Source organism: Tursiops truncatus, chromosome 9 (genome assembly GCF_011762595.2).
Source record: "Tursiops truncatus isolate mTurTru1 chromosome 9, mTurTru1.mat.Y, whole genome shotgun sequence".
Classification (NCBI taxonomy): Eukaryota; Metazoa; Chordata; class Mammalia; order Artiodactyla; family Delphinidae; genus Tursiops; species Tursiops truncatus.
Window position 1 is genome coordinate 94,225,084 of NC_047042.1, and position 27,560 is coordinate 94,252,643.

The 27,560-nt window shown below is 39.1% G+C and overlaps 1 protein-coding gene and 1 long non-coding RNA gene across 2 annotated transcripts in view; both read left to right on the forward strand.

The window, feature by feature from the left end:
* Window positions 1-27,560, forward strand: part of LOC109549748 (uncharacterized) — a 339,321-nt gene that overhangs the window by 267,881 nt on the left and 43,880 nt on the right. The window contains exons 6-7 of the long non-coding RNA XR_012334133.1: window positions 5,294-5,350; window positions 19,192-19,274. This is a non-coding gene — a long non-coding RNA (uncharacterized lncRNA). The remainder of the gene's footprint in view (window positions 1-5,293; window positions 5,351-19,191; window positions 19,275-27,560) is intronic.
* Window positions 16,351-17,301, forward strand: OR6B1 (olfactory receptor family 6 subfamily B member 1). Its single transcript, XM_004326619.4, has one exon. The coding sequence runs from the start codon at window positions 16,351-16,353 to the stop codon at window positions 17,299-17,301; it is 951 nt and encodes a 316-aa protein (XP_004326667.3).

Consider the following 27,560-nt stretch of genomic DNA (forward strand, 5'->3'; position numbering starts at 1 on the left):
CTTTTATAATGTTATAAGTCATAATTCTAGTTATTACTTTAAAATGTATATGTCAGAAATAACTAAATTTCCTTGTCAATTGCATTATTATGAACTTTCATCAAATCTTTAAGAAAAAGAAAACCAAAACTCTAAATTTCTTTATGTTGAAAGTGAAGAAACAAAGGCCAGAGTGGGGAGTACAAAATGAAGCTGCTGCCCCCGAGGGAGTAAGGACTTGGATATAGCCCAGTGTCTAGAAAGAGGTCTTAATTACCTCTGATTAACCACTTTCCCTTAAGAGACTATCCCAAGTAATTCTTTCATGCCTCTTAACCCTGTGTATCTGAGGCTTGGCAGGAAGTCCACAGTTTACAGCTTGTCCTTCATCATCTGGGCTTTTATCTCAATTTGTCCTAAATATCTGACCAAAATACTAATCTGCTCTGATTATCACAATCATTCCCAGTTGTCCCCTGAAACTTGTGCTCCATTATCAGCAAAATGCTCTATATTCTGAATGGCTTTTTAAAAATGTATTCTTCTCTTTCGTACTTGAATGTCAAGCCGACTGTTCACTGAGAGCTCTGATTCCACTCCGTCCTCTGAAATGCACACTCATTTTCTCTTATATTTTCTCTAATACTGAGTAGGAAAGTGAAGAGGGTATCTTTCCTGATCCTCTGCCACTTCCAGACCATTGCTCTTTTTACTTTTTCCTAAATTACTTCAATTCCTTTGAAGCATATGGTATCAGACTGTTGCACCATCATCCACTCTTTTTTCCTTCACTTACCATCCATCCTCCTTATTTTACGCTGGTTTACTACTAATTCTGTTGTACACGTGAAAATTTCTACATCAGTGCAAAAGATCCATTCAGTATCCTAGCATCTCTGTTATTTGACTTTCTATTTCTTTCCATTGTTTTGTCCTCTGACCCACTTCAGCCATCAACTTTGGTGATCATACCCTAGACCTCTGCTCATACTCCATTATTAGAGAAATGCAAATCAAAACTACAATGAGATTATCACCTCACACCAGTCAGAATGGCCATCATCAAAAAGTCTACAAATAATAAATGGAGATGGTGTGGAGAAAAGGGAACCCTCCCACAATGTTGATGGGAATGTAAATGGTACAACCACTATGGAGAATAGTGTGGAGGTTCCTTAAAAAACTAAAAATAACATTACCATATGATCTAGCAATCCCACTCCTGGGCACAAGAAAACTATATTTCAAAAAGATATATGCATCCAGTGTTCATAGCAGCACTATTTACAGTAACCAGGACGTGGAAGCAACCTAAATGTCCATTGACAGATGAATGGATAAAGAAGATATGGTACGTATATACAATGGAATACTACTAAGTCATAAAAAAGAATGAAATAATGTCATTTGCAGCAACATGGATGGATCTAGAGATTATCATACTAAGTGAAGTAAATCAAAAAGAGAAAGACGGTAACCATGTGATATCACTTACATGTGGAATCTAAAATGTGACACAAATGAACTCATTCATGAACAGAAACAGACTCACAGACAGAAAACAAACTTAGGGTTACCAAAGGGGAAAATGGGGCTGGGGAGGGATAAATAGGGAGTTTAGGATTAGCAGATACAAACTACTATATATAAAATAGATAAACAAGGTCCTACTGTATAGCACAGGGAACTATATTCAATATTGTGTAATAAATCATAATGGAAAATAATATGAAAAAGAAAAAATATATACACTTTGGTCTACATCAGAAAAACTAACACAACGTTGTTATCAACTATACTTCAAAAAATTAATTTGTTCAAAAAAATACTAAGACAATATTTTCAATAGATTTACACCAATAATCTCAAGAATTTAGATGAAATAGATAAAATCCTGGAAAATCAAAAAGTACCAAAACCTGCATAAGAAGAAATAGGTAACCTGCAAATTTTCTACCTATAAAAGAAATTGAAGGTACAATGAAAAACCTTTCCTGGCCCAGATGGCTCCTCTAGTGAATTCTATTAAACTATATATACTAGTTCAAACTCTTCCAAAAAACAGAAAAGGAGTAAACACCACATTATTTTATGAAGCCAGTATTACCCTCACACTGAACCAAACCAAGACATTACAAGAAGAAAACCACAGACCAATAACATTCAGGAACAGACACACAGAATTCTAAAAATATTACCAAATAAAATCTGGTAATTTACAAAAAAAGAACAGTTTATATTTTAGTTTAGTTCAGCATCCTTAAATAAATCAGTGTACATATTTCAGTATATCAACAGACTAAAAGGGAAAACCAATTGATCACCTCAATAGATGGCAAAAAAGTAAATAAATTCAACATTAATTATAAAAATCTTTACAAACTAGGTGTAGAAGGAAACTTCTTAACCTAATAAAGTTTATATACAAATAACGTAGCTAACATCATACTTAACGGTGAAGAACTGAATAATTTTCCCTTTGAGATTGTGAACAGTACCTGATGTCCATGATCATCATTTTTCTTTATCTGGAAAGTGATAAGGCCAGAAAAAGAAATAAAAGGAATGCAAATTAGAAAGAAATAAATAGAATCATTTTTATTCTCAGGCAACATTATCATTTACATAGAAAATCTCCAAGAATCTACAATAAAGCCCTTGGAATTAATAAGGGAGTTTGGCAAAGTTGAAAGATGCAAAGACAATATACAAAGTATGTGTGTGTGTATATGCATTTAAATATGTAGGTTAAATATATAAATATAAATTATATTCTATACATATTTAAGGTAATGTTTCTGTAAACATTACTGAAAACGGTGAATAGGGAATTTCAAGACTTTATTTCTCCACAAAACAGCAAATAAGCTGGCAAAAACTTTTGGAATTAACTTTTGTAGAACTCCGAAATCTAGTAAAAAATTGACTACAAAAAGGGGAAAGATTAATAAAGACTGAAACTGCTGCATTTTGGTAAAATAGTGCTGGGGCATTTCAGTTGCCCACTTATTACCTCTCACCTCCCATATTGGTGACAGCCATGAACGTGACAGTCTATACTCCTGGTGGAGGTTGCTAGTTAAAACCAGCAATCTGGACCTTATTGTCAAAGAATTTTGGTTGTTTCAACTTATCTGGCAGCTACCTGAAGGACTGACATAAAGGCTTGCCTTTGTTTCACTGACTCAGTGTTCTTAGGGCTGGGATGGCTTTCCATGTGGCGTTTGCGGAAAGTATTTAAGGGCAAAAGTATTGCAGCCTGACACTAGTGTTAACAGTCGAGACAGCCAACAGCCAGACTGAAAAGATTGGGAAGGAAGAGGCTGGAAAAGGATACATATAGGAGAATAAGGGCTTTTAAAACCTCAGGTACATGCCAGAGAATTGAGAAGGCTTCAGGCATGCTCAAGGCTGGAGTCATGCTTAGAAAAAGGCTGAGAAGGATTTCGCCTCTGGGTGACCTTCAGGCTCTGCAGGAAGTGAAGACCAAGGCAGAGATATATACGTCTTGGGTAAGTGTCTAAAGCATGCCTCAAGCAGAACCAAATGTCCATCAAGTGGTGAATAGATAACAAACAGGGTAATATCCGTATACTGGAATACCACTTAGCGATAAAAAAGTGAACTGTCCTTTACAATTAAAAAATCTGGGCATAACAGAACAGATACAAGAATACACCGAAGAAAGGAAAAACATAGCCAAGGGACCTCAGGACCTGAGGGACAACACAACAGACAGTGAGTTCCCTGGGTTTCCTTAATGCTTCCCACATATCCTGGACAGAGATCTGCAAAATTCTCCAACCTGGAACTGCCAACAAGTATAAAAAAACAGCTCCAAGAAAAGCCTGTATAGCTGCTAGGATAAGATAGTGTCAGCATGTCATGGAATATAGCCGGTTTGTATCTGATGAGCATCTCTAACCTATTTGGGATTATTTGTATGAAGTTCGGACCCTAAACGTGCTGTATAAAGGCTCACAGACACAGTAATTCATAGAACTACTAGACGGACATTCCCTATCTTTGGAGTAGAAGTGTGCTCCCCCTTTTTAGTCTCCCTGGCACACTGCCACCACAACAGGTGACCAGAACGTGGTTAGTGCAGTTATTGTTTGGTGGACACTCTGCCATTTCTTTCCATTAGTGACCACCACATCATGATAGATTTAAAATCCATTTTGGAAAATTGTGGATGATATCAAATGAAACGTTTTGGCGGATGGCAGACATTTTGGGGGATGCTAGGATTTTGAGATAAATAGGGGTCAGGGATTTGAAAGAAATGCCTTAGTTTTATTTGTTGCAATTTGTTTTTTATACTTCAGCCCTAAGATAAACTATGTTAAAGGCTGCTTGATTACCATAAACACATGTGGCAGACTGAATTGCTTATAACTGCCAATATTTCCATTTATCATTTTATGAAACCCCAGTGAATTTGACAGCTTTTCTTTCTGTGAGGGTACTTAAGAGTTCATCAGATTACAGAGGAATGATTTTAGTAAACTAGAGTTTTGTCCCAGAACATGAAATACTGGTCAAGTGGTTCCCAAAGGCAGCTGACAAAGTAATAATGATCCCATCATGATAAATTTATTTAGCGCACAATTATGGCACAAGCATTTAAAACAAAACCTTTTATTTAAAATTTTACTGAAGTCTAGCAATATGTTTACTTTGGATATTAATATCTCCCCTGGAGTGCTGATATGATTATCCTGTTTCAAGCAACTGAAGATTGAATAATAATTGAAAATCTATAAATAGATTTAAAAGTAGTACTTTTTCTTCTTTTCGTGTTTCAGCAAAGAATAAATTCAAATGTGGTTCTTCTCAAAGCATGTAGCCATGAGTGAATTTCTTTCCCCTGTGGAACTAATATTGTATAAAATAAGTAAGATTGTACAATAGGCAAATAGAAATTTCTCATGGCTCCCACGAGAGGCCTGAACTGCCATTGTCAAAGTACTTTTCTCTTGGGTGTTTGCAGAGATGTAGGGCAAAGTCTTGAAAGCATATAAAGCCCTCAGAATGCAAAGATCTTCACAGCTTGGTGTGCCTACGACCACTGTAGCTTCCACCAGGAAGGCAATGGGTGCTCTGGCCCCAGGGTGCTGGCATGGTCATCCCGGTGCCACATCAGGCACAGATGTGGTCCTGGTGCCCAGGGCTCACCTCTCATCTGGTCCTGGCGATCAGTTTGGAAGCAGTTGGGTAATCTGTGCCCTTTCACACTTTGTAGGTTTTAGAGAGTGGGTTCCTCACAGCTATTCAATACCTGAACCTTTCTTTTCTACTTCTTCTATTTTAGAATCAGTGAAGAATTTCTTTTCACATTCTACCCCCTCAGAGGCTGCTGAGAGCCAAGGTAAGTGTCCCCTCTCAGAACATCACCTTCTAACGATACAGGCACCTCTGTTTCAGGTTCATATAGCACGGCAATGTTTAAATCCAAAATTTTAATTCTGTTATCACGCTTCTCCCTCCTACCCACCCTCAATCTCCAGCAATCAGTCAGGGTGATAATCTCATCTTCTGAACTCTTAAGTACAGCCATATATGCAGTGAGCAGAGAGAACACATTCCCCCTACTATTTTTGAGGGGCATCTCTTGAAGTTGGGTCAGAAACAAGCACATCCGGTTCTGATCCCAACCTACAGATTCCTGTTATGCCTTCTGACATCCCTGTACTGCAGGCTGCTGCATCTTCCCGGCAATTCATTTGTGATGGTGGCTACAAAAACTGCTGCTGTCTTGACAGGGAAGGAGGTTATATTTTTATCAAATTTTAATTGCTTGGAATCTACCCTTGTACAGAATCCAGACAGAATTAAAAGAAAGTGTACACACAGCAGGCACAAGAATGGAGAGAAAAAGCTAAGGTGTTTGATTCTAGATCATTGGTAAAAATCTCAAATGAGGGGGTAACAAGTTTGAGTACACGGTAGTGGAGTAGCAACTACTATGAGTGAAAAGGTCTACAAAGTTTATGGTAAGATAATACATTGACAACACATATAGTTAATTCCTCCTATCTGTGTGCAATGGTTAGTGCTTATGCGCTCTTCATGTAGTTGATGAGAAAGAGGGAGGTCTTTTGTTGAGCTTCCTCTAGGAGTGCAAAGTTACTTGTTTGACTTATGAGCAGGTATGTCTAAATATTGGTTGTCTTTTTTCTTTAACAAATTGTAACTGGGGTGATTTTTCTTTTCTTTGTGTGTGTCTTTAAGAGTGTGTCTGTAAAGTATGAGGGTGTATTCCAACTAGTGTCTTAATCTCTGATTTGGCAACCCTGACGCATCCAGATCCACCCTCCCTCACATCAGTAACCAGGGTGGAATGTGAGGATGTTATCAGCTGCTGAAAGACGTTCAGTGATTACTTACTGTCTATAATACGGGATAATTCTTAAATCCCTTAGTACTTCATATGAAGGTCTCCATGATCTGGTCCTTAACACTATTTTATCTCTCCTTTTCTCTCTCTCTCCCCCACCTCCTTTCTCTCGCTCTCCTGTCCCCCACTTTCTGTCTCTCCTTTTCTGTTCATTCATTAACTTGCCCACTCACAGAGCAGGTAAATCTTAATGAGTTACTTCCCTGAAAATGTCAGGCTATTTCCTATCTCTATGCCTTTGTTCACTCTGATTCATCTGCCTAAAATGCCTCATCCTCTAACTTATTTATATTTTAAGACTCAATCTAATGATTATCTCTTCTCTGATACATTTACCAGGCATTTCTATATGTTCATTGCTGTTTTATATGATTAAATACGTATCTGTGTCACATTTCTTAAAATTTGAGCTCATCTCTAATAGCCTGTGCCTATAATGAAATTTCAGTACAGTTAGAGAACATTTCCTAAAGTTATCAGAAATTTTAAATATAAAAAAGGTGTTGAGGGCAAAATCTGGTATTCCTTATCTGTACATGAGAGAGCCTAGCGGTTGAGGCTATGCTTTTGTAGTCAGACAGACCATGGCTTCACTGTAATTCTGATTTCATTACTCTCAAACTTGGAAATGTTACTTAATCAGTCTAAACTACAGTGTCCTCTGTGAAATCAGAGTAACAATTCCTCACTGGTTTGTTTTGTAGATTAAATGGGATATTCAAAAAATACTTAGCAAATTTCCCAGCATCTAGCAATAATTGATAAATTATTAATAGAGAATATTCTGGACTGATTGTTCAGGCTTCATGTTAAAACTCGTCAAAACAAAACCCTACCAAATTCATGCCCATTGCCATCTCTTCAAATCTGAGGAAATGTCCGTTAACATCCCAAGATTTCCCCATCATAGTAAATGGCACAATTCCATATGATAAGCCATATACCTGATATTCCTCCTTGATTTCTCTCTTCTCTTACCTCCCATATTTAATCCATCATTTACCATTAAAGATGCTTCTAAAATGGATCTTCAGTGCACTCACTTCCCTGAAACCACCGCTTTCAAGGTTACTGTCACCTTCCCTGAGCACCCTCCAATAGTCTCACAACTCCCACTCTTGCCTCCCTAGAATCTTTTGCAATGACAAAGTTATCTTTCCAAGCATGAATCATACCGTGCCCCTGTTCAGCTTGAATCCTTTCACTTGCTTCTCATTGTATTTTCTTTAACATCTTTATTGGAGTATAATTGCTTTACAGTGGTGTGTTAGTTTCTGCTTTATAACAAAGTGAATCAGCTATACATACACATATATCCCCATATCTCTGCCCTCTTGCCTCTCTTCCCTCTTCCCTCCCTACCCCACCCCTCTAGGTGGTCACAAACCACCGAGATGATCTCACTGTGCTATGTGGCTGCTTCCCACTAACTATCTGTTTTATATTTGGTAGTGTATATATGTCCATGCCACTCTCTCACTTTGTCCCAGCTTACCCTTCCCCCTCCACGTGTCCTCAAGTCCATTCTCTACGTCTGCGTCTTTATTCCTGTCCTGCCCCTAGGTTCTTCAGAACCTTTTTTTTTAGATTCCATATATATGGGTTAGCATACTTGTTTTTCTCTTTCTGACTTACTTCACTCTGTATGACAGACTCTAGGTCCATCCACCTCACTACAAATAACTCAATTTCATTTCTTTTTATGGCTGAGTAATATTCCATTGTGTATATGGGCCACATCTTCATTATCCATTCATCTGTTGGTGGACACTTAGGTTGCTTCCATGTCCTGGCTATTGTAAATAAAGCTGCAGTGAGCATTGTGATAAATGACTCTTTTTGAATTATGGTTTTCTCAGGGCATATGCCCAGTAGTGGGATTGCTGGGTCGTATGGTAGTTCTATTTTTAGTTAGTTTTTTTTTTTTTTTTTTTTTGCGGTACGTGGGCCTCTCACTGTTGTGGCCTCCCCTGTTGCGGAGCTCAGGGTCCGGACGCGCAGGCTCAGCAGCCATGGCTCACGGGCCTAGCCACTCCACGGCATGTGGGATCTTCCCGGACCGGGGCACAAACCCGTGTCCCCTGCATCAGCAGGTGGACTCTCAACCACTGCGCCACCAGGGAAGGCCTATTTTTAGTTTTTTAAGGAACCTCTGTACTGTTCTCCATAGTGGCTGTATCAATTTACATTCCCACTAACAGTGCAAGAGGGTTCCCTTTCCTCCACACCCTCTCCAGCATTTATTGTTTGTAGATTTTTTGATGATGACCATTCTGACCAGTGTGAGGTGATACCTCATTGTGGTTTTGATTTGCATTTCTCTAATGATTAGTGTTGTTGAGCATCCTTTCATGTGTTTGTTGGCAATCTGTATATCTTCTTTGGAGAAATGTCTGTTTAGATCTTCTGCCCATTTTTGGATTGGGTTGTTTGCTTTTGTGATACTGAGCTGCATGAGCTGCCTGTATATTTTGGAGACTAATCCTTTGTCATTTGCTTCATTTGCAAATATTTTCTCCCATTCTGAGGGTTGTCTTTTCATCCTGTTTATGATTTCCTTTGCTGTGCAAAAGGTTTTAAGTTTCATTAGGTCCCCTTTATTTATTTTTGTTTTTATTTCCATTTCTCTAGGAGATGGGTCAAAAAGGATCTTGCTGTGATTTATGTAATAGAGTGTTCTGCTTATGTTTTCCTCTAAGAGTTTTATAGTGTCTGGCCTTACATTTAGGTCTTTAATCCATTTGGAGTGTATTTTTGTGTGTGGTGTTTGGGAGTGTTCTAATCTCATTCTTTTAGTTGTAGATTTCCAGTTTTCCCAGCACCACTTGAAGAGGCTGTCTTTTCTCCATTGTATATTCTTTCCTCCTTTATCAAAGATAAGGTGACCATATGTGTGTGGGTTTATCTCTGGGCTTTCTATCCTGTTCCATTGATTTATATCTCTTTTTTTTGTGCTAGTACCATACTGTCTTGATTACTGTAGCTTTGTAGTATAGTCTGAAGTTAGGGAGCCTGATTCCTCCAGCTCCGTTTTTCTTTCTCAAGATTGCTTTGGCTATTCAGGGCCTTTTGTGTTTCCATATAAATTCTGAAATATTTTGTTCTAGTTCTGTGAGAAATGCCATTGGTAGTTTGATAGGGATTGCACTGAATCTGTATACTGCCTTGGGTAGTATAGTCATTTTCACAATGTTGATTCTTCCAATCCAAAAACATGGTATATCTCTCCATCTGTTTGTATCATCTTTAATTTCTTTCATCAGTGTCTTATAGTTTTCTGCATACAGGTCTTTTGTCTCCTTAGGTAGGTTTATTCCTAGATATTTTATTCTTTTTGTTGCAGTGGTAAATGGGAGTGTTTCCTTAATTTCTCTTCAGACTTTTCATCATTAGTGTATAGGAATGCAAGAGATTTCTGTGCATTAATTTTGTATCCTGCTACTTTACCAAATTCATTGATTAGCCCTAGTAGTTTTCTGGTAGCATCTTTGGGATTCTCTATGTATAGTATCATGTTATCTGAAAACAGTGGCATCTTTACTTCTTCTTTTCAAGTTTGGATTCCTTTTATTTCTTCTTCTTCTCCGATTGCTCTGGCTAAAACTTCCAAAACTATGTTGAATAATAGTGATGAGAGTGGGCAACCTTGTCTTATTCCTGTTCTTGGAAATGGTTTCAGTTTTTCACCATTGAGAACGATGTTGGTTGTGGGTTTGTCATATATGGCCTTTATTATGTTGAGGTAAGTTCCCTTTGTGCCTACTTTGTGGAGTGTTTTTATCGTAAATGGGTGTTGAACTTTGTTGAAAGCTTTTTCTCTATCTATTGAGATGATTGTATGGTTTTTCTCCTTCAGTTTGTTAATATGGTGTATTACTTTGATTGATTTGTGTAAATTGAAGAATCCTTGCATTCCTGGGATAAACCACAGTTGATCATGGTGTATGATCCTTTTAATGTGCTGGTGGATTCTGTTTGCTAGTATTTTGTTGAGGATTTTTGCATCTATGTTCATCAGTGATATTGGTCTATAGTTTTCTTTCTTTGTAACATCTTTATCTGGTTTTGGTATCAGGGTGATGGTTGCCTTGTAGAATGAGTTTGAGAGTGTTCCTCCCTTTGCTATATTTTGGAAGAGTTGAGAAGGATAGGTATTAGCTCTTCTCTAAATGTTTGATAGAATTCGCCTGTGAAGCCGTCTGGTCCTGGGCTTTTGTTTGTTGGAAGATTTTTAATCATAGTTTGAATTTCAGGGCTTGTGATTGGTCTGTTTATATTTTCTACTTCTTTCTGGTTCAGTCTCGTGAGGTTGTGGTTTTCTAAGAATGTGTCCATTTCTTCCAGGTTGTCCATTTTATTGGCATATAGTTGCTTGTACTAATCTCTCATGATCCTTTGTATTTCTGCAGTGTCAGTTGTTACTTCTCCTTTTTCATTTCTAATTCTATTGATTTGAGTCTTCTCCCTCTTTTTCTTGATGAGTCCGGCTAATGGTTTATCAATGTTTATCTTCTCAAAGAACCAGCTTTTAGTCTTATGGATCTTTGCTGTTGTTTCCTTCATTTCTTTTTATTTCTGATCTGATCTTTATGATTTCTTTCCTTCTGCTAACTTTGGGGTTTTTTTGTTCTTCTTCCTCTAACTGCTTTAGGTTTAAGGTTAGGTTGTTTTTTTGAGGTGTTTCTTATTTCTTGTGGTAGAATTGTATTGCTATTAACTTCCCTTTTAGAACTGCTTTTACTGCATCCCATAGGTTTTAGGTCGTCGTGTTTTCATTGTCATTTGTTTCTAGGTACTTTTTGATTTCCTCTTTGATTTCTTTAATGATCTCTTGGTTATTTAGTATTGTATTGTTTACCCTCCATGTGTTTGTATTTTTTACAGATTATTTCCTGTAATTGATAGTTATTTTCATAGCGTTGTGGTCAGAAAAGATACTTGATGCGATTTCAATTTTCTTAAACTTACCAAAGCTTGATTTGTCACCCAAGATATGATCTATCCTGGAGAATGTTCCATGAGCACTTGAGAAGAAAGTGTATTCTGTTGTTTTTGGATGGAATGTCCTATAAATATCAATTAAGTCCATCTTGTTTAATGTATCATTTAAAGCTTCTGTATCCTTATTTATTTTCATTTTGGATAATCTATCCACTTGTGAAAGTGGGGTGTTAAAGTCCCTCACTATTATCATGTTCCTGTTAATCTCCCGTTTTATGGTTGTTAGCATTTGCCTTTTATACTGAGGTGCTCCTATGTTGGGTGCATAATTATCTACAATTGTTATACATTCTTCTTGTATTGATCCCTTGATCATTATGTAGTGTCCTTCTTTGTCTCTTGTAATAGTTTTTATTTTAAAGTCTTTTTTGTCTGATGAGAATTGCTACTCCAGCTTTCTTTTGGTTTCCATTTGCATGCAATTTCTTTTTCCTTCCCCTCACTTTCAGTCTGTATGTGTCCCTAGGTTTGAAGTAGGTCTCTTGTAGATAGCATATATACAGGTCTTGTTTTTGTATCCATTCAGCCAGTCTATGTCTTTTGGTTGGAGTATTTAATCCATTTACATTTAAGATAGTTATTGATATGTGTGTTCCTATTACCATTTTCTTAATTGTTTTGGGTTTGTTATTGTAGGTCTTTTCCTTCTCTTGTATATCCTGCCTAGAGAAGTTCCTTTAGCATTTATTGTAAAGCTGGTTTGGTGCTGCTGAATTATCTTAGCTTTTGCTTGTCTGTAAAAGTTTTAATTTCTCCATCGAATTTGAATGAGATCCTTGCTGGGTGGAGTAATCTTGGTTGTAGGTTTTTCCTTTTCATCACTTTAAATATGTCCTGCCACTCCCTTCTGGTTTGCAAAGTTTCTGCTGAAAGATCAGCTGTTAACCTTATGGGGATTCCCTTGTATGTTATTTGTTGCTTTCTCCTTGTTGCTTTTAATATTTGTTCTTTGTATTTAATTTTTGATAGTTTGATTAATATGTGTCTTGGCATGTTTCTTCTTGGATCTATCCTGTATGGGACTCTCTGTGCTTTCTGGACTTGATCGACTATTTCCTTTACCATATTAGGGACGTTTTCAACTGTAATCTCTTGAAATATTTTCTCAGACCCTTTCTTTTTCTCTTCTGGGACCCCTGTAATTCAAATGTTGGGGCGTTTAATGTTTTCCCAGAAGTCTCTGAGACTGTCCTCAATTCTTTTCATTTTTTTTTTTTATTCTTCTCTGCAGTAGTTATTTGCACCATTTTATCTTCTAGGTCACTTATCCATTCTTCCTCCTCAGTTTTTCTGCTATTTATTCCTTCTAGAGAATTTTTAATTCCATTTATTTAATTTCATTTATTGTGTTGTTCATCATTGTTTGCTTGCTCTTTAGTTCTTCTAGGTCCTTGTTAAATGTTTCTTGTATTTCTTGTATTTCTCCATTGTATTTCCAGGATTTTGGATCCTCTTTACTGTCATTATTCTGAATTCTTTTTCAGGTAGACTGCCTATTTCCTCTTCATTTGTTAAGTCTGGTGGGTTTTTACCTTGCTCCTTCATCTGCTGTGTATTTGTCTGTCTTCTCATTTTGCTTAACTTACTGTATTTGGGGTCTCCTTTCTGCAGGCTGCAGGTTCATAGTTCCCGTTGTTTTTCGTGTCTGCCCCCAGTGGGTAAGCCTGGTTCAATGGGTTATGTAGGCTTCCTGGTGAGGGGACTTGTGCCTGTGTTCTGGTGGATGAGGCTGGAACTTGTCTTTCTGGTGGGCAGGACCACATCTGGTCGTGTGTTTTGTGGTGTCCATAAACTTAGTATGATTTTAGGCAGCCTTTCTGCTAATGGGTGGGTTTATGTTCCTCTCTTGCTAGTTGTTTGGCATGGGGTGCCCTGTAATGTGGCTTGCTGGTCATTGAGTGGAGCTGGGTCTTAGTGCTGAGTTTGAGATCTCTGAGAGAGCTTTAGCTGTTTGATATTACGTGGGGCTGGGCAGTCTCTGGTGGACCACTGTTTTGAACTTGGCTCTCCCACCTCACAGGCTCAGGCCTGACACCCGGCTGGAGCACCAAGACTCTGTCAGCCCCCCGGCTCAGAAGAAAAGGGAGAAAAAAAAGAAAGAAAGAAAATAAAATTATGTTTTAAAAGGTATTATTAAAAATAAAAAAGTAATTTAAAAAAAGGAGAAAGCAACCAAACCAAAAACAAATCTACCAATGATAACAAGTGCTAAAAACTATACTAAAAATATATATAAAAAAAACCTGACAAACAGAACCCAGGACAAATGGTAAAAGCAAAGCTGTAGAGACAGAATCACACAAAGAAGCAAAAGGAGAAAAAGGGAAAAATATAAAATATAAAGGAAGAGAGCAACTAAATCAATAAGCAAATATACCAACGGCAGTAAGGATAATAAGCTCTAAATACTAAACTAAGATAGATATAAAACCAGAAACAATTTAGATGCAGAAAGCAAACCCCAAGTCTACAGTTGATCCCAACGTCCACCGCCTCAACTTGGGGATGATTTGTTGTATTATTTGATGATTTGTACCTGGAATACAGGTATTCCACAGATGCAGGTACATCAATTTGATTATGGAGATGTAATCCGCTGCTCCTGAGGCTGCTGGGAGAGATTTCCCTTTCTCTTCTCTGTTCGCACAGCTCCCGGGGCTCAGCTTTGGATTTGGCTCCGTCTCTGGGTGTAGGTTGCCTGAGGGCATCTGTTCCTGCCCAGACAGGATGGGGTTAAAGGAGCCGCTGATTCAGGGGCTCTGGCTCACTCAGGCCGGGGGGAGGGAGGGGTGCAGAATGCAGTATGAACCTGCGGTGGCAGAGGCCGGCATGTTGTTGCAACAGCCTGAGGCACGACATGTGTTCTCCCGGGGAAGTTGTCCCTGGATCATGGGACCCTGACAGTGGCGGGCTGCACAGGCTCCCAGGAGGGGAGGTGTGGAGAGTGACCTGTGCTCGCACACAGGCTTCTTGGTGGCTGCAGCAGCAGCCTTAGCATTTCATGCCCATCTTTGGTGTCCATGCTGATAGCCACGGCTTGCACCCGTCTCTGGAGCTCGTTTAGGCAGTGTTCTGAATCCCCTCTCCTGTGCACCCCGCAACAATGGTCTCTTGCCTCTTAGGCAGTTCCAGACATTTTCCAGGTCTCCCTCCTGGCTAGCTGTGGCGCACTAGGCTGTGTTCACGCAGCCAACCCCAGTCCTCTCCCTGGGATCTGACCTCCAACGCCCAAGCCTCAGCTCCCAGCCCCCTCCTGCCCTGGCAGGTGAGCATACAATCCTCTCGGGCTGGTGAGTGCTGGTTGGCACCGATCCTCTGTGTGGGAATCTCACCACTTTGCCCTCTGAACCCCTGTTGCTGTGCTCTCCTCTGTGGCTCCGAAGCTTCCCCCCGTCCACCCCCCATCTCTGCCAGTGAAGGGGCTTCCTAGTGTGTGGAAACTTTTCCTCCTTCACTGCTCCCTCCCACTGGTGCAGGTCCCGTCCCTATTTTGTCTCTGTTTTTCCTTTTTTCTTTTGCCCTACCCAGGTACGTGGGGAGCTTCTTGCCCTTTGGGAAGTCTGAGGTCTTCTGCCAGCGTTCAGTAGGTGTTCTGTAGGAGTTGTTCCACACGTAGATGTATTTTTGATGTATTTGTGGGGAGGAAGGTGATCTCCACGTCTTACTCCTCTGCCATCTTGGAGCTATCTGTCTCATTGCTTTTAGACCACTATTCGGATCCCCTGTTACGACCTATGGGGTCTTGCTCATGCTGGCCCTGCCCACCTTTCCCACCTATTCCTGTGCTCCCTCCCCCATCCATCACAGCACAGCACTGGCCTCATCTCAGTGCAGCTCCCTCCCACCTCACTCTTCAATGGGCTGGGGCCCTGGCATCCTTCTCTCTCTTAATGTTACCTCCCCAGAGGTCAGAGAGACCTTCCCCAATCACATGAGTATCATGTTCAGTTTTTTAACCTTTGTAGAAAATGTCTCATATTTTATTATGTATTTCTTATTGTTTGTTTATTTTATAAAAAATCTCCTCCGAGAGACTCTCACTTCCACCCCCAAGGACTTAAATCTCCCCAAGAGGAAGCTCAGGTATGCTCACCATTCTGCTTGGCCCATAGCAGTTACTCTCCTCACTACTATTAGTCCATCCCTACTTTTTAATGCCCTAATATGGGGTAAGAGCCCTTTCACACTTACTGTCATTTAGAGTTTATATAAAATTTTATTTACATTATTTCATTTGGGTTTTGATCCATGTTGACATAAGCTAGATAAATATTAACATTGACATTTGCAGAAGAGGAAATTGGGTTTCAGAGAGGATAAGATTTCAAGGTTCATATCGCAATCTCTGGGCAAACCTGGTACTTGACTGAGGTCCAGGTTTTTAATACTGAAAAGCCTAACTGTCCTCATCACACCTTCTCATGCACCTCACAGAACATGACAGGTTTCACTCCATCTCCATGGATTGTAGAGGGAAGAAAGTATTGGTATGTGAGGGATAAATGAATTGTAAAGGTAGAATTTCCAGAGCTCTGGGTGGATGAAAGGCCAAGAAAGCCAGGTGTATCCTTTAGAATTGGCAATGGTAACATGGAACATGGTGCTTCGATACTGTTTAATTTGGGTGTGGTTGTGAAGGGCAGTGTAGGATATTAGATAGAGCATGTTGTTTAGACTTGGACTTGAATGTGATTCCTGCCCTGCTGCCAGTGGGAATGTGGTTAAGTAACTTAGTACCTTTCCAAAGCTCAGTTTCTTCATTACTAAGATGGGTATAATAACATGTGTAAAGAGGCTGTGTGAGAATCAAACTACATTATGTGCATAATGTACCCAGTGTATGATCTAGCCTATAATATACTATTAAAACATGGTATCTGTTGCTGTTATTACTAGTCAGAGAAGGCAAAAGGTGGAAGTCTGACCAAGTGATTTTTTCCCCCAGGAGAGTTAAGCCCTGTGTCTCCAATATGGAAGTGGAGAACCAGACACGGGTCACCAGGTTCATTCTGGTGGGGTTTCCTGGGAACTGGGGTGTGCGTGCAGCAGTGTTCCTCATGTTGCTCGTGGCCTGTATTCCGACAGTGGCTGGAAATGTGATCATCGTCGTGTTGGTGCAGCAGAACCTGCCACTGCACGAGCCTGTGTACTTCTTGGTGGCCAGCCTGTCCTTGGAGACCTGGTGCATCTCTGTGACTGTACCCAGGTTGCTGTTTAGTTTTTGGTCCGTGAGCAACAGCATCTCCTTCACTCACTGTATGATACAACTTTACTTCTTCATTGCACTCATGTGCACAGAACGTGTGCTCCTGGCTGCCGTGGCCTGTGACCGTGATGTGGCCACCTGCCGCCCACTGCACTGCCCCACCATTATGAGCCATGGGCTCTGCTTCCTCCTGCCTCTTGGTTCCTGTACCAATGGCTTTGGCATCTCCTTGGCTAAGATCTACTTCATCTCTTGCCTCAGCTTCTGTGGCCCCAATATCGTCGATCATTTCTTCTGTGATATCTGTCCAGTACTTAAGCTCTCCTGCACAGACATGTCCACAGCTGAACTGGTGGACTTTGTCCCGGCACTGGTCATCTTCCTCTCCCCCCCTGCTCTCACTGTCCTGTCCTGTGGATGCATTCTGGCCACCATCCTACGCATGCCCACAGGAAAGCAGAAGGCGTTTCCTGCTTGTGCCTCCCACCTCGTGGTGGTCACCATCTTCTCTTCAGCTACTGTTTTCATGTATGTCTGGCCCCGAGCCATTCATGCCTTCAACATGAACAAAGTTATTTCCATCTTCTATGCCATTGTTACCCCTGCTCTTAACCCTTTCATTTATTGTCTAAGGAACCGAGAGGTCAGAGAGGCTCTGAAGAAACTGGCTTACTGCCAGGCCACCCGATCTGGCGGTTCTGTTATAATTGATTAGAAAGAAGTAGTTTGATTTGGTGCCTGCTCTTCCGTCCTCCATCCTTTCTCCTTTAATGCCTCACCTGGATATTACGCACGTTACTGTGACCTCACCACATCCACATTAACCGGGGGCTCTTGGCTGTGTCCTGAGGGCTGCATCAGTCTGTGTTCTAAGGGCATACCCCTTGAATAGAGAACTCCCTTTGGCTCTGATCCAAAATGGGGTTTCTAAGACTGTGAGTAAATTCCTGAGTTAAGTGGGAGAGAGAGATGGCAGCATGTGAATTAGCTGTTTTATCTAGCAAGCATTAAACACTCGGGGGAAACAGATTTGCTGACAGCTTCCTGACTTCTCAGTTTCCTGACTGAGACAGAGGTAGCAGCTGCTTCAACAGTCCATTCTGGATGTTATGCCAGGAGTCAGTCTTGGTGGCAGAGACTAGAGACTGTTCCTCTACGCCTTTCAGCACTTTTTGTAAGCACCAATTTCCCTGCGTTAAGTACCTTTCTGCTTCAAACAGCTGGAGTGCTTTCTGTTATCCGTAAGTGAACTGGACCTTTTCCAATGATATTTTGTCTTCTTACATAACTTACTCCGTTGTTTTGTGTTGAATTTCATATTTCCCTCCTAGATGTCACAGTGTGTTTATTTGTATCCTCGAGTGCATGAGCACATAATAGCTGATAAATAAATATCATCTCATATATTATTTGCTAACGGAAGCTTGCCCTCACAGTCCTCCTTTCTTCTGATCCCAGTGTTCCCTCATTCCTCTTCAGTTTTCTTTTACTTCCTCTGGGCTCACTCCCTCACCTCATATACACATAACTCGCCCAGTCTTAGGAATTGACAGATTTTCGTCCTATACCACAGTGTCTCTCAACTCTCCTACTTGTTTATCTGACACCCTACCCATGTACGCCTTACCTTTTTGATAAAATGAGCCCACACACCTGCAGAAGGGCACATGGATATGCCCACTCTCGATTCATAGTTCTGACAGTGGCAAAGGGAGCTATAGTTTAAGTTGTATTCAATGTAACATGCTGATGTCAGTGGGAGTTTAAGTCTTCCATTAGAGCAGTTTAAAACAGAATGGCTTTTATAATTTGCATCCTCTTTCACAAACAATACTTTCAAGAACGTTTTCTCTTTCTTCTGAAGTAAGAGCCATTAGGTGGGCTCTTTGCTGCATTTTACAAACTTCCAGAACAGAAGGAAGTAAATAATGAATAACCACAGACAGTGGGGAGCAGAGGTCAAAACCCAGATCCGCTCACTCTAAGCCCTAGGTCCTTTCTTAGCTCATGGGATCTCCCCAGAGAGGAAACATGCTTCTTTAGCAAGCCTAGTGTGGAAGCCAATTGTGCAGGGATGTGGTTGGAATAATCAATTACTATATCTAGAGAACTGTTAATAAAATAAAAATGGACACATGTGAAGTATACTCCTCAGGAAAGAAAGAAACAAAGGTAAAATGCAAACCTCTTTAGAGAATAAAGATACAAAAGGGCATGATTCTTATAATGGAAATGATTTAATGTTTGCTCCTAGAACATATTTTGGTCCCTTCATACATAAAGAAGTGGTTATAAATGTATTTCCATTTAAAACCCAAACATATAAAGATAAGTGATTATTTTTGAGATAATTCAGATGATTCAAAACATAACAGTACAGTCATATAGGGCTATGAAATGTGTACACGGAAAAACAGGCAAAGACACCTTTAGCAGAAATCAGGAAATGAGGGGTGTAAACAAGCAACTGGTTGCTGACAATCTGAGTTTTATTCCCAGGTATATTTTTGTCATGTGAGCTGAAACAAACCATCTAAACTCTCTGAAACAGATTCCTCACGTGTAAAATAGGAATAATGATGCTCACTCTGCTTCCTTTACACAGTGGTCTTGAAGATCACCTGGCATGATGCAAAAGATCTTCATTGTTAAAAACGTTGACCAGCGTGAGACCTAAGCAAGCTGAAGGTTGGTGAGGGTTTACACGAGGAAACTGGTGGGGAAGATTGTGCCCTCGACCTGTCTGAAACTGTCCACACTGCCTGAGCTTCGTGTATATAAGCTGGGAGACTCCCGATAGAAGGGGATGCTTGTTTCTTTATTATTTTCAGAAGTGTCTGAATGAGGGAGAGCATGGAAGTAGAATTTCTTCATAAATTCTGTTGTGTTTCAAAGAGCAGATGGGAATCAGCAAAATGTAGCCTTGACCTCTTTGTGAGAAGAATATCTAAATGCATGGCCTCCGAAAAGTAGACGGTACAGATCAGACCAAGATGGGAATCAGCCTCAGCAGAGAGAAGATGTTTAATAGCAGTGTAATGGATAAATGCACACAGAAGAGAGCTATTTGTAAGGTGAGATGCATAAAGCAAGTGATAAGTTTTGAGCCAGCCTGCGTGGGTTTAGGTAACCGTAATATAAACTCTGGTAGTCAGTTTTAGCAGGATTTAATTATAATCCCTCAGGATTAGTTATAATCAACCAAGCTTATAAGAAGCTTCATCAAATAAAAAAATATTACTTATACATGCAGTATATTTTTAAAGGGACTATATTAATTAACTCATTCAACTAGTATTTATTGAGTATCTGCTATGTACTAGATACAAGTGATAGGGATATAACAATAACAAAACACAAAAACTTGTCACCCTCGTAGGTAGGAACAGATAGCAGACAATATATTTTTACATTTATAATACATATATACATACATACATAATGTAGTGGGTTGAATGGTGGTTCTCAAAATATATGTCCACATCCTCAACTTGGAACTTGTGATTGTGAATTTATTTGGAAAAAAGCGTCTTTGAAATGTAATTAAATTAAAGATCTCCAGATAAGATCATCCTGGATTATCTGGGTGGACCCTAAATCCAATGATATGTTCCTTTAAGAGAGAGAAGGGGAGAAGGCTGAGGGAAAGGCCATGTGAAGATAGATGGAGGCAGAGACTGGAGTTACGATGCCGTAAAACAAGGAATGCTTGGAGCCACCAACAACTGGAAAAGGCAGGGAAAGATTCTGCCCTAGAACTTCCAAAGGAGGCACCAGATTTTGGACCTCTGACCGCCATCATTGTAAGAAAATAAATCTGTGGTGTTAAGCTATCAAGTTTGTTGTAATTAACAAATTAGTTAAGTTTTAATTAATTAACAAATTAGTTAATACTGTAACAACAGTAGCCCTAGGAAACAAATATGTATACCAATTCAGGTGGCAATAGTGCTATGGGGAAAACAGTGTATGGAAGAGTACTGGAAAGTGCTGGTGGAGATTTGAAATTTTACTTTATTTTTTTGTTTCATATTTTAGAAGGATATTTATTGTCATGGGGAAAATTTCATGTAATACATTAAGTAAAAATTGTGGGCCATTGAACTTTTATCTATTTTATACGTATTAGTTTAGTGTATATATGTTAGTGTATATATGTCAATCCCAATCTCCCAATTCATTCCACCACCAGCCCCCCACCAAGATTTGAAATTTTATTTATTTATTTTTAGCTGTGTTGGGTCTTTGTTGTGGTGCACAGGCTTCTCACTGTGGTGGCCTCTCCCGTTGCGGAACATGGGCTCCAGGCGCATGGGCTTCAGTAGTTGTGGGTCGCGAGCTCTAGAGCGCAGGCTCAGTAGTTGTGGCACACAGGCCTAGCCTCTGTGGCATGTGGGATCCTCCCGGACCAGGGCTCGAACCCGTGTCCCCTGCATTGGCAAGCAGACTCTTAACCACTGCGCCACCAGGGAAGCCCAAGATTTCAAATTGTAATTATGAGGTTCCAGAAAATCCTCACTGAGGAAGTGACGTTGGAGCAAATATGTGAAGAAGCTGAAGGAGCAAGACATCTGATTAACTGGGCAAAGATCATTCCAGACAGAAGAAATTGGGATTTTTGTTATCAAGACAAGGGAGCAGTTTGAGTTTGGCTGCTCAGAACTGCAAATGCCCACTACATTACTCCATTTTGGTTGCCTAGAACCCCCATGTACCGTATTTCCTAAGGTAAATTTTCTAAGATGCTCATGCTTACCAAAAAAAATCCTCCCCCATCGCTCCCCTCTACTGCTGGATGGAGACAACCCAATTCTCATGGGTGCTACATTGAGCTCCAGGTCCAAGATGACAAGCCAATAAGCAATCCTCTCTGTATAGGAAGAATAGAGCTCTTGTTCTATTTTAAAAAAGTTTTTTCAAACTTGGAAAAAAGGCAGAATGACAATTTCTTGACTTTTTGATATTATGCCAAAGCCTTTTTTAATAAGCCTGTTTGATACTAATGGAGCTTTCTTGGAGAACGTTGCCGTATATTTGACCAACAATTTACAACAAAGCTGCAGAATTTAAAGCCCTATATAGTTATCAGTTAACCTGCAGACATTGACAAGATGTTGTAATTCTGCAGCCTCTTTAGAAAAGTTGAACCAAAGTTGATTTGGTTTATTGGGCTGTGAAAAGTTCACCAGGCTTATATCTAACTCAGTAGTCTTATGTTGGTATTCGTTTCCTGTGTAAAGTTCTGTTCCTTAATGCTGTTGGGACAATTTATTTTGTCTTCCTGTTTCTTACTAACAGGTTAAATGAATGTTGGCACATGTTCATTATTTATTTGTTGGAGACTAGATGTGGGGCAGTGGGGCGAGGCAGGGCAAGTGGTAAATGAGCAACATGATAATAGCATGTGGCTAGGAAATATTTTATTCTTTTATTGAAATGTAGTTGATTTACAATGTTGTTAGTTTCAGGTGTACAGAAAAGTGATTCAGTTATACATACATATATATCTTTTTTTTTCAGATTATTTTCCATTATAGATTATTATAAAATATTGAGTATAGTTCCCTGTGCTATACAGTACATCTTTGTTGGTTATCTATTTTATGTATAGTAGTGCGTATCTGTTAATACCAAACTCCTAATTTATCTCTCACCCTTCCTTTCCCCTTTGGTAACCATAAGTTTGTTTTCTATGTCTGTGGGTCTGTTCTATTTTGCATATAAGTTCATTTGTATCATTTTTTTTAGATTCCACATATAAGCAGCATCACATGATATTTGTCTTTCTCTGTCTGACTTACTTCACTTAGTATGATGATCTCTAGGTCCATCCATGTTGCTGCAAATGGCATTATTTCATTCTTTCTTATGGCTGAGTAATATTCCATTGTATAAATACCACATTTTCTTTACCCATTCATCTGTTGATAGACATTTAGATTGTTTCCATGTATTGTAAATAGTGCTATTGTAGATAGTGCTGCAGTGAGCACTGGGGTGGGTGCATCTTTTTGAACTATGGTTTTCTCCAGGTATTATACCCATGAGTGGAATTGCTGGATTGTATGGTAGCTCTATTTTTAGTTTTTAAAGAAACCTCCATACTGTTCTCCATAGTGGCTGCGCCAATTTACATTCCCACTAACAGTGTAGGAGGGTTCCTTTTTCTCCACACCCTCTCCAGTATTTATTATTTGTAGACTTTTTGATGATGGAAGACTTTAGTAACAGTGGTCTAGGAAGGCCTATGAGGAGGTAACATTTTACGCAAAGCCTGAATGATGAGAAGTAGCCAATCGTGACAAATAAAGTCCAGTGACTGAAAAGCACAGGTTCTGGGGCCACACTACCTACTTTGAAACTAGTTCCTGCTGCGTAAACTTGGGCAAGTTTAATCTTTCTGTGCCTCAGTTTCCTCATTTGTAAAACGAGGCTAATAACTGTACCTACTTCATTGCATTGGTTTGAAGATAAGTGAATACAGGTAAAGTAATTAATTTAGTGTTCAGCACAGAGTAAGTGTTCAATAAAGGATTATTTTTGTTTCTGTTTGGGACAAAGTTTTATAGGCAAAACACATGAGTTTAGCCGCTTGTAGTGAGAATTAGAGTGGCATGTTACGTGGAGAAGGTTAATAATGCTGGGAGTAAAGTAAAACTTGTAGTATAATAATTCCAATTTAGACATTTATAGTAAGGAAATGCATACATGTGGGAATAATTAAGGAGATTCTCATTGCAATGTTGTTTATAATAGAAAAAAATGAATAAAGAAAACCCCAGCATGTTAAAAAATATACTTGGATAGAGAAAAATGTCCTTGTGATGGAAAATATTGTAGCTAAAAAAAATGACACGGAAAGTGGCTCGTAGTATACTATTGGGTAAAAATTAATTTGCAAATAAGCAATTACAAAAATGATGTACAGTATGATCTCATAAAATACATGAATATATGGTATATGTATACTTTCATGAAGAGAGATAAAAGGAGGAAGCATTAATAATGTTCAGGATGCAGAGATGAGAGTAGATGGTCAGATATTAATCAGATGAAGGTTTAATAGCCCAATATAGTTGGAGAGAACTAGGCGGCTGTTCTTTAACCTGCTTCCTACATTCTGTACTAGTGATACTACACCAAGGCAGAATAACAATGAATGGCAAAATACGATTTTCCTTTTTCCCTGTTGTTTATTGACAGATTCTTCTGAGGCCCAGAAGCCTCTGTGGGTTGGGCTGGTTATGACCCCGTAAGTGTATACACAGGGTAAACAAGTTATATTGCAATATGAAATTCAGGCAAATTAATGTTTCTAATGTATAACAGAGTATGCACAAAGGCTGTGGTTTATTTGATGTTAAAAAATCTAAAGCATCAAAGAGCGAGGCAAAGCTTCTGGATCAGAACAACTTCATCAGCCTGCCTTTGCTGTGAAGGTTGTCATGGTAACGGTAGGGCTCAGAACTGAGAGCATACTAAAGCAGTTATTATAACTCTACATAAAACATATTTGACATTTGGAGCGTTTCTCTTTTGATTCATGATTAGTCTGAGACACTGAAATGTTCCCGTGGTGGGCTGAGGCCATGTGGACAATAATAATCTAAAACGAAAAAAATCTAGAGATATAGATACAAAATAGAAGAAGTGTTTGTCTAGGAGTGGACGCACTGCAAGATTTTTGTGTCTCGTCCTCCTCTCTCTGGTCCTCCTCCTCCTTTTTTTATGTACCTCATATTTTCTCCTGCTTTTCTGCTTAATAAATGCTGTATTGCCTGTTTCCAAGGTAAAATTATTCCCCCCTACATGAAAATGCTCCTGTGCTCCTGTCACACTCCTCTTTAAAACATTTCATTGTTTCTCTTCACCACCTATGAAGACGAGGTCCTTAGCTGGGTCGTAAAGCTCTCTGCTGTGTTCCTGCCCATGCTTCCCACCTCGGCACCTACTTCTCCAGCATCAGTGATATTCCCACCTAACATTTTTGGTCTCAAACTTCTTGTAGTTTATAAACACAACATGCTGTTTTAGGCATCCCTGTCTGGTTCAGGCTATTTCCTGAGCTTAAAACATCCTGCCATCTCCAGTTATGTGATTGGGTTGTTTTTGTTTTTTTCATTCTTCTAACTCAATTTAGGTATCACCTCTTTCAGGAACCTTCCCTTCCCTTTCTGTCTGAGGCACAATCAGCTGTCCTGCATTCTCTTTCCTGATATCAAAGGAACAGGAACTTGTCTTATTCATCTTTGTCTCCCGAGAGTCTAACACGGCCCCTGGCATATAGTTGATGCCTGATTAACAGTGTTAATCTAACCTGAACTGAATTAAGGGAGAGTTTGTGCTTCTGAGTAAAAGGAAAGGAACTAAGAAGGTTATACAGGGTATTTCTCTAATACTACTCTAAATGTCTTGAGAAGTTTCGTTATGAGAAGAATCCTAAAGATGTACAGTTCTGTAGCTGTTACTAACAGACTCAAGAAAGACTTGGCTATGAGTGTTTGCTTTAGATGACGCTGCAATCATAATGCTTACTCAACAAATCTAGTAGCTTTTTAAATCATCAGCGAACATGTAGCATGCTACAAAAACAGAAATGGGGAGCTGTTGCTGTCGCTGAGCAGAAAAAAATACTGGATTTGTGGAGAGAGAAGCTGTAGTGTCAGCTTCTAAAACTCAGGATGTTCAGATTAATCATTTTAATATCTTCGTAACTCTTAAAAATAAAACTAACTCATTTTCTCCAATTATTACCCAGTTATTATCTTTGTTCTCATTTTCCTCGCTCTCCACTTCAATCCATCCCTTACTATGTTCCTTGATGGCCTATACCCCTCAATCCCTGTTGCCATCATTCATCTCTAAGCCATCAGAATCTCTCACAAGAATGTACTGTCATATCCCTTCAACCAGTAGCCCTATTTCCTTTCTCTTATTCTCATCAAATAACCACACCACCAGCAGATGTATCTTTTATAAAAATTGCTTTAAATATACTCAACTTGATGAGTCTGGGGATGTGTACACCTCAAGTATATCACCACCATCAAAGCCATGACATAATAACCATCACCTCCCAAAGTTTCCTCCCACCCCCTTTTTGTTGTTATTATTAATTATTGTTATTTTTTAGTAAGAGCACTTAGTATAGATCTATCCTATTAGAAGAATTTTAAGTATACAATGCAGTATTGTTAGCTCTGAGCACTCTGTTCTGTAGTAGATCTTCAGAACTTATTTTTCTTGCGTAACTGTAATTTTGTACACTTTGATCATCCCCCTTGCCCCTTCCATCAGCCCTGTCAAACACCATTCTACTATCTGCTTCTTTGAATTTGGCTATTTTAGAGTCCATGTATCAGTGAGATCATGTAGTCTTTTTGGGAGCAGATATAACCTTTTTTAAACTGAAGTATAGTTGGCTCACTATACTAGTTTTAGGTGTAAAACATAATGGTTCAGTATTTTTATAGATTATACTTCATTTAAAGTTATTACAACGTAGTGGTTATATTTCCCTGTGCTGTACAATAATATATCCTTGTTGCTTATTTATTTTATACATAGTAGTTTGTATCTCTTAATCCCATTCCCCTATCTTGCCCCTCCCCACCTTCCCTCTCCACAGTGGTAACCACTTTGTTCTCTATATTTGTGAATCTGTCTTAATTTTGTTATACACATTTATTTGTTTTATTTTTTAGATTCTACATATAAGTGACAACACAGTGTATTTGTCTTTCTCTGTGTGACTTATTTCACTAAGCATAATACTCTGTAGGTTTATCCACGTTGTTGCAAATGGCAGAATTTCATTCTTTTTGTGTGTGGTTGAGTAGTATTCCATTGTATATATGTACCACATCTTCTTTATCCATTCATCTTTTGATGGACACTGACATTGCTTCCGTATCTTGGCTATTGTAAATAATGCTGCTATGATCATTTGGGTGCATGTATCTTTTTGAATTAGTTTTCATTTTCTTCTGGTCATATGGTTGTTCTATTTTTAGTTTTCTGAGGACGCTGCATGCTGTTTTGCATAGTGGCTGCACCAATTTACAATCCCACCAATGGTATACAACAAGGATTCCTTTTTCTCCACATATTTGCCAACACTTGTTATTTGTTTTCTATTTGATCACGGCCATTTTGACAGGTATGAGGTGATATCTGTTGTTTTGATTTGCATTTCTCTGATGATTAGCAATGTTGAGTATCTTTTCATGTGCCTGTTGGCCATCTTTATATCTTCTTTGGAAAAATGTCTGTTCAGGCTTCTGCCCGATTTTTAATTGGGTTGTTTGGTTTTTTTGATACCAAGTTATGTGAGCTGTTCTTATATTTTGGATATTAACCCATTATTGGTCATATCATTTGCAAATATTTTCTCCCATCAGTAGATGCATATTTATTTTGTCAGTGGTTTCCATGGCTGTGCAAAAGCTTTTAAATTTAATGAGGTCTCATATCCTTATTTTTGCTTTTATTTCTTTTGGATTAGGAAGCAGATCTACAAAAAATATTGCTGTGATTTATGTCAAAGAGTGTTCTGCCTATGTTCTTTTCTAGGAGTTTTATGGTTTCAGGTCTTACATTTAGAACTTTAATCCAATTTGAGTTTATTTTTGTATGTGGAATGAGGAAATATTCAAATCTTATTCTTTTACATGTAGCTATCCAGTTTTCCCAGTACCACTTATTGAAGACTATCTTTTCTCCATATATTCTTGCCTCCTTTTTTGTAGATTAATTGACCATTACTGTGTGGGTTTATTTCTGGACTCTCTATTCTGTTTCATTGATTTATGTACCAGTACCATGATGTTTTGGTTACTATAGCTTTAGAGTATAGTCTATTTTCTTAAATTTGTTGAGAATGTATTTTGTGGCCTAGCATGTGATCTATCTCGGAGAAAGTTCTATGTGCACCTGAAAGCAATGTGTATTCTGCCGTTTTTGAGTGGAATGGCC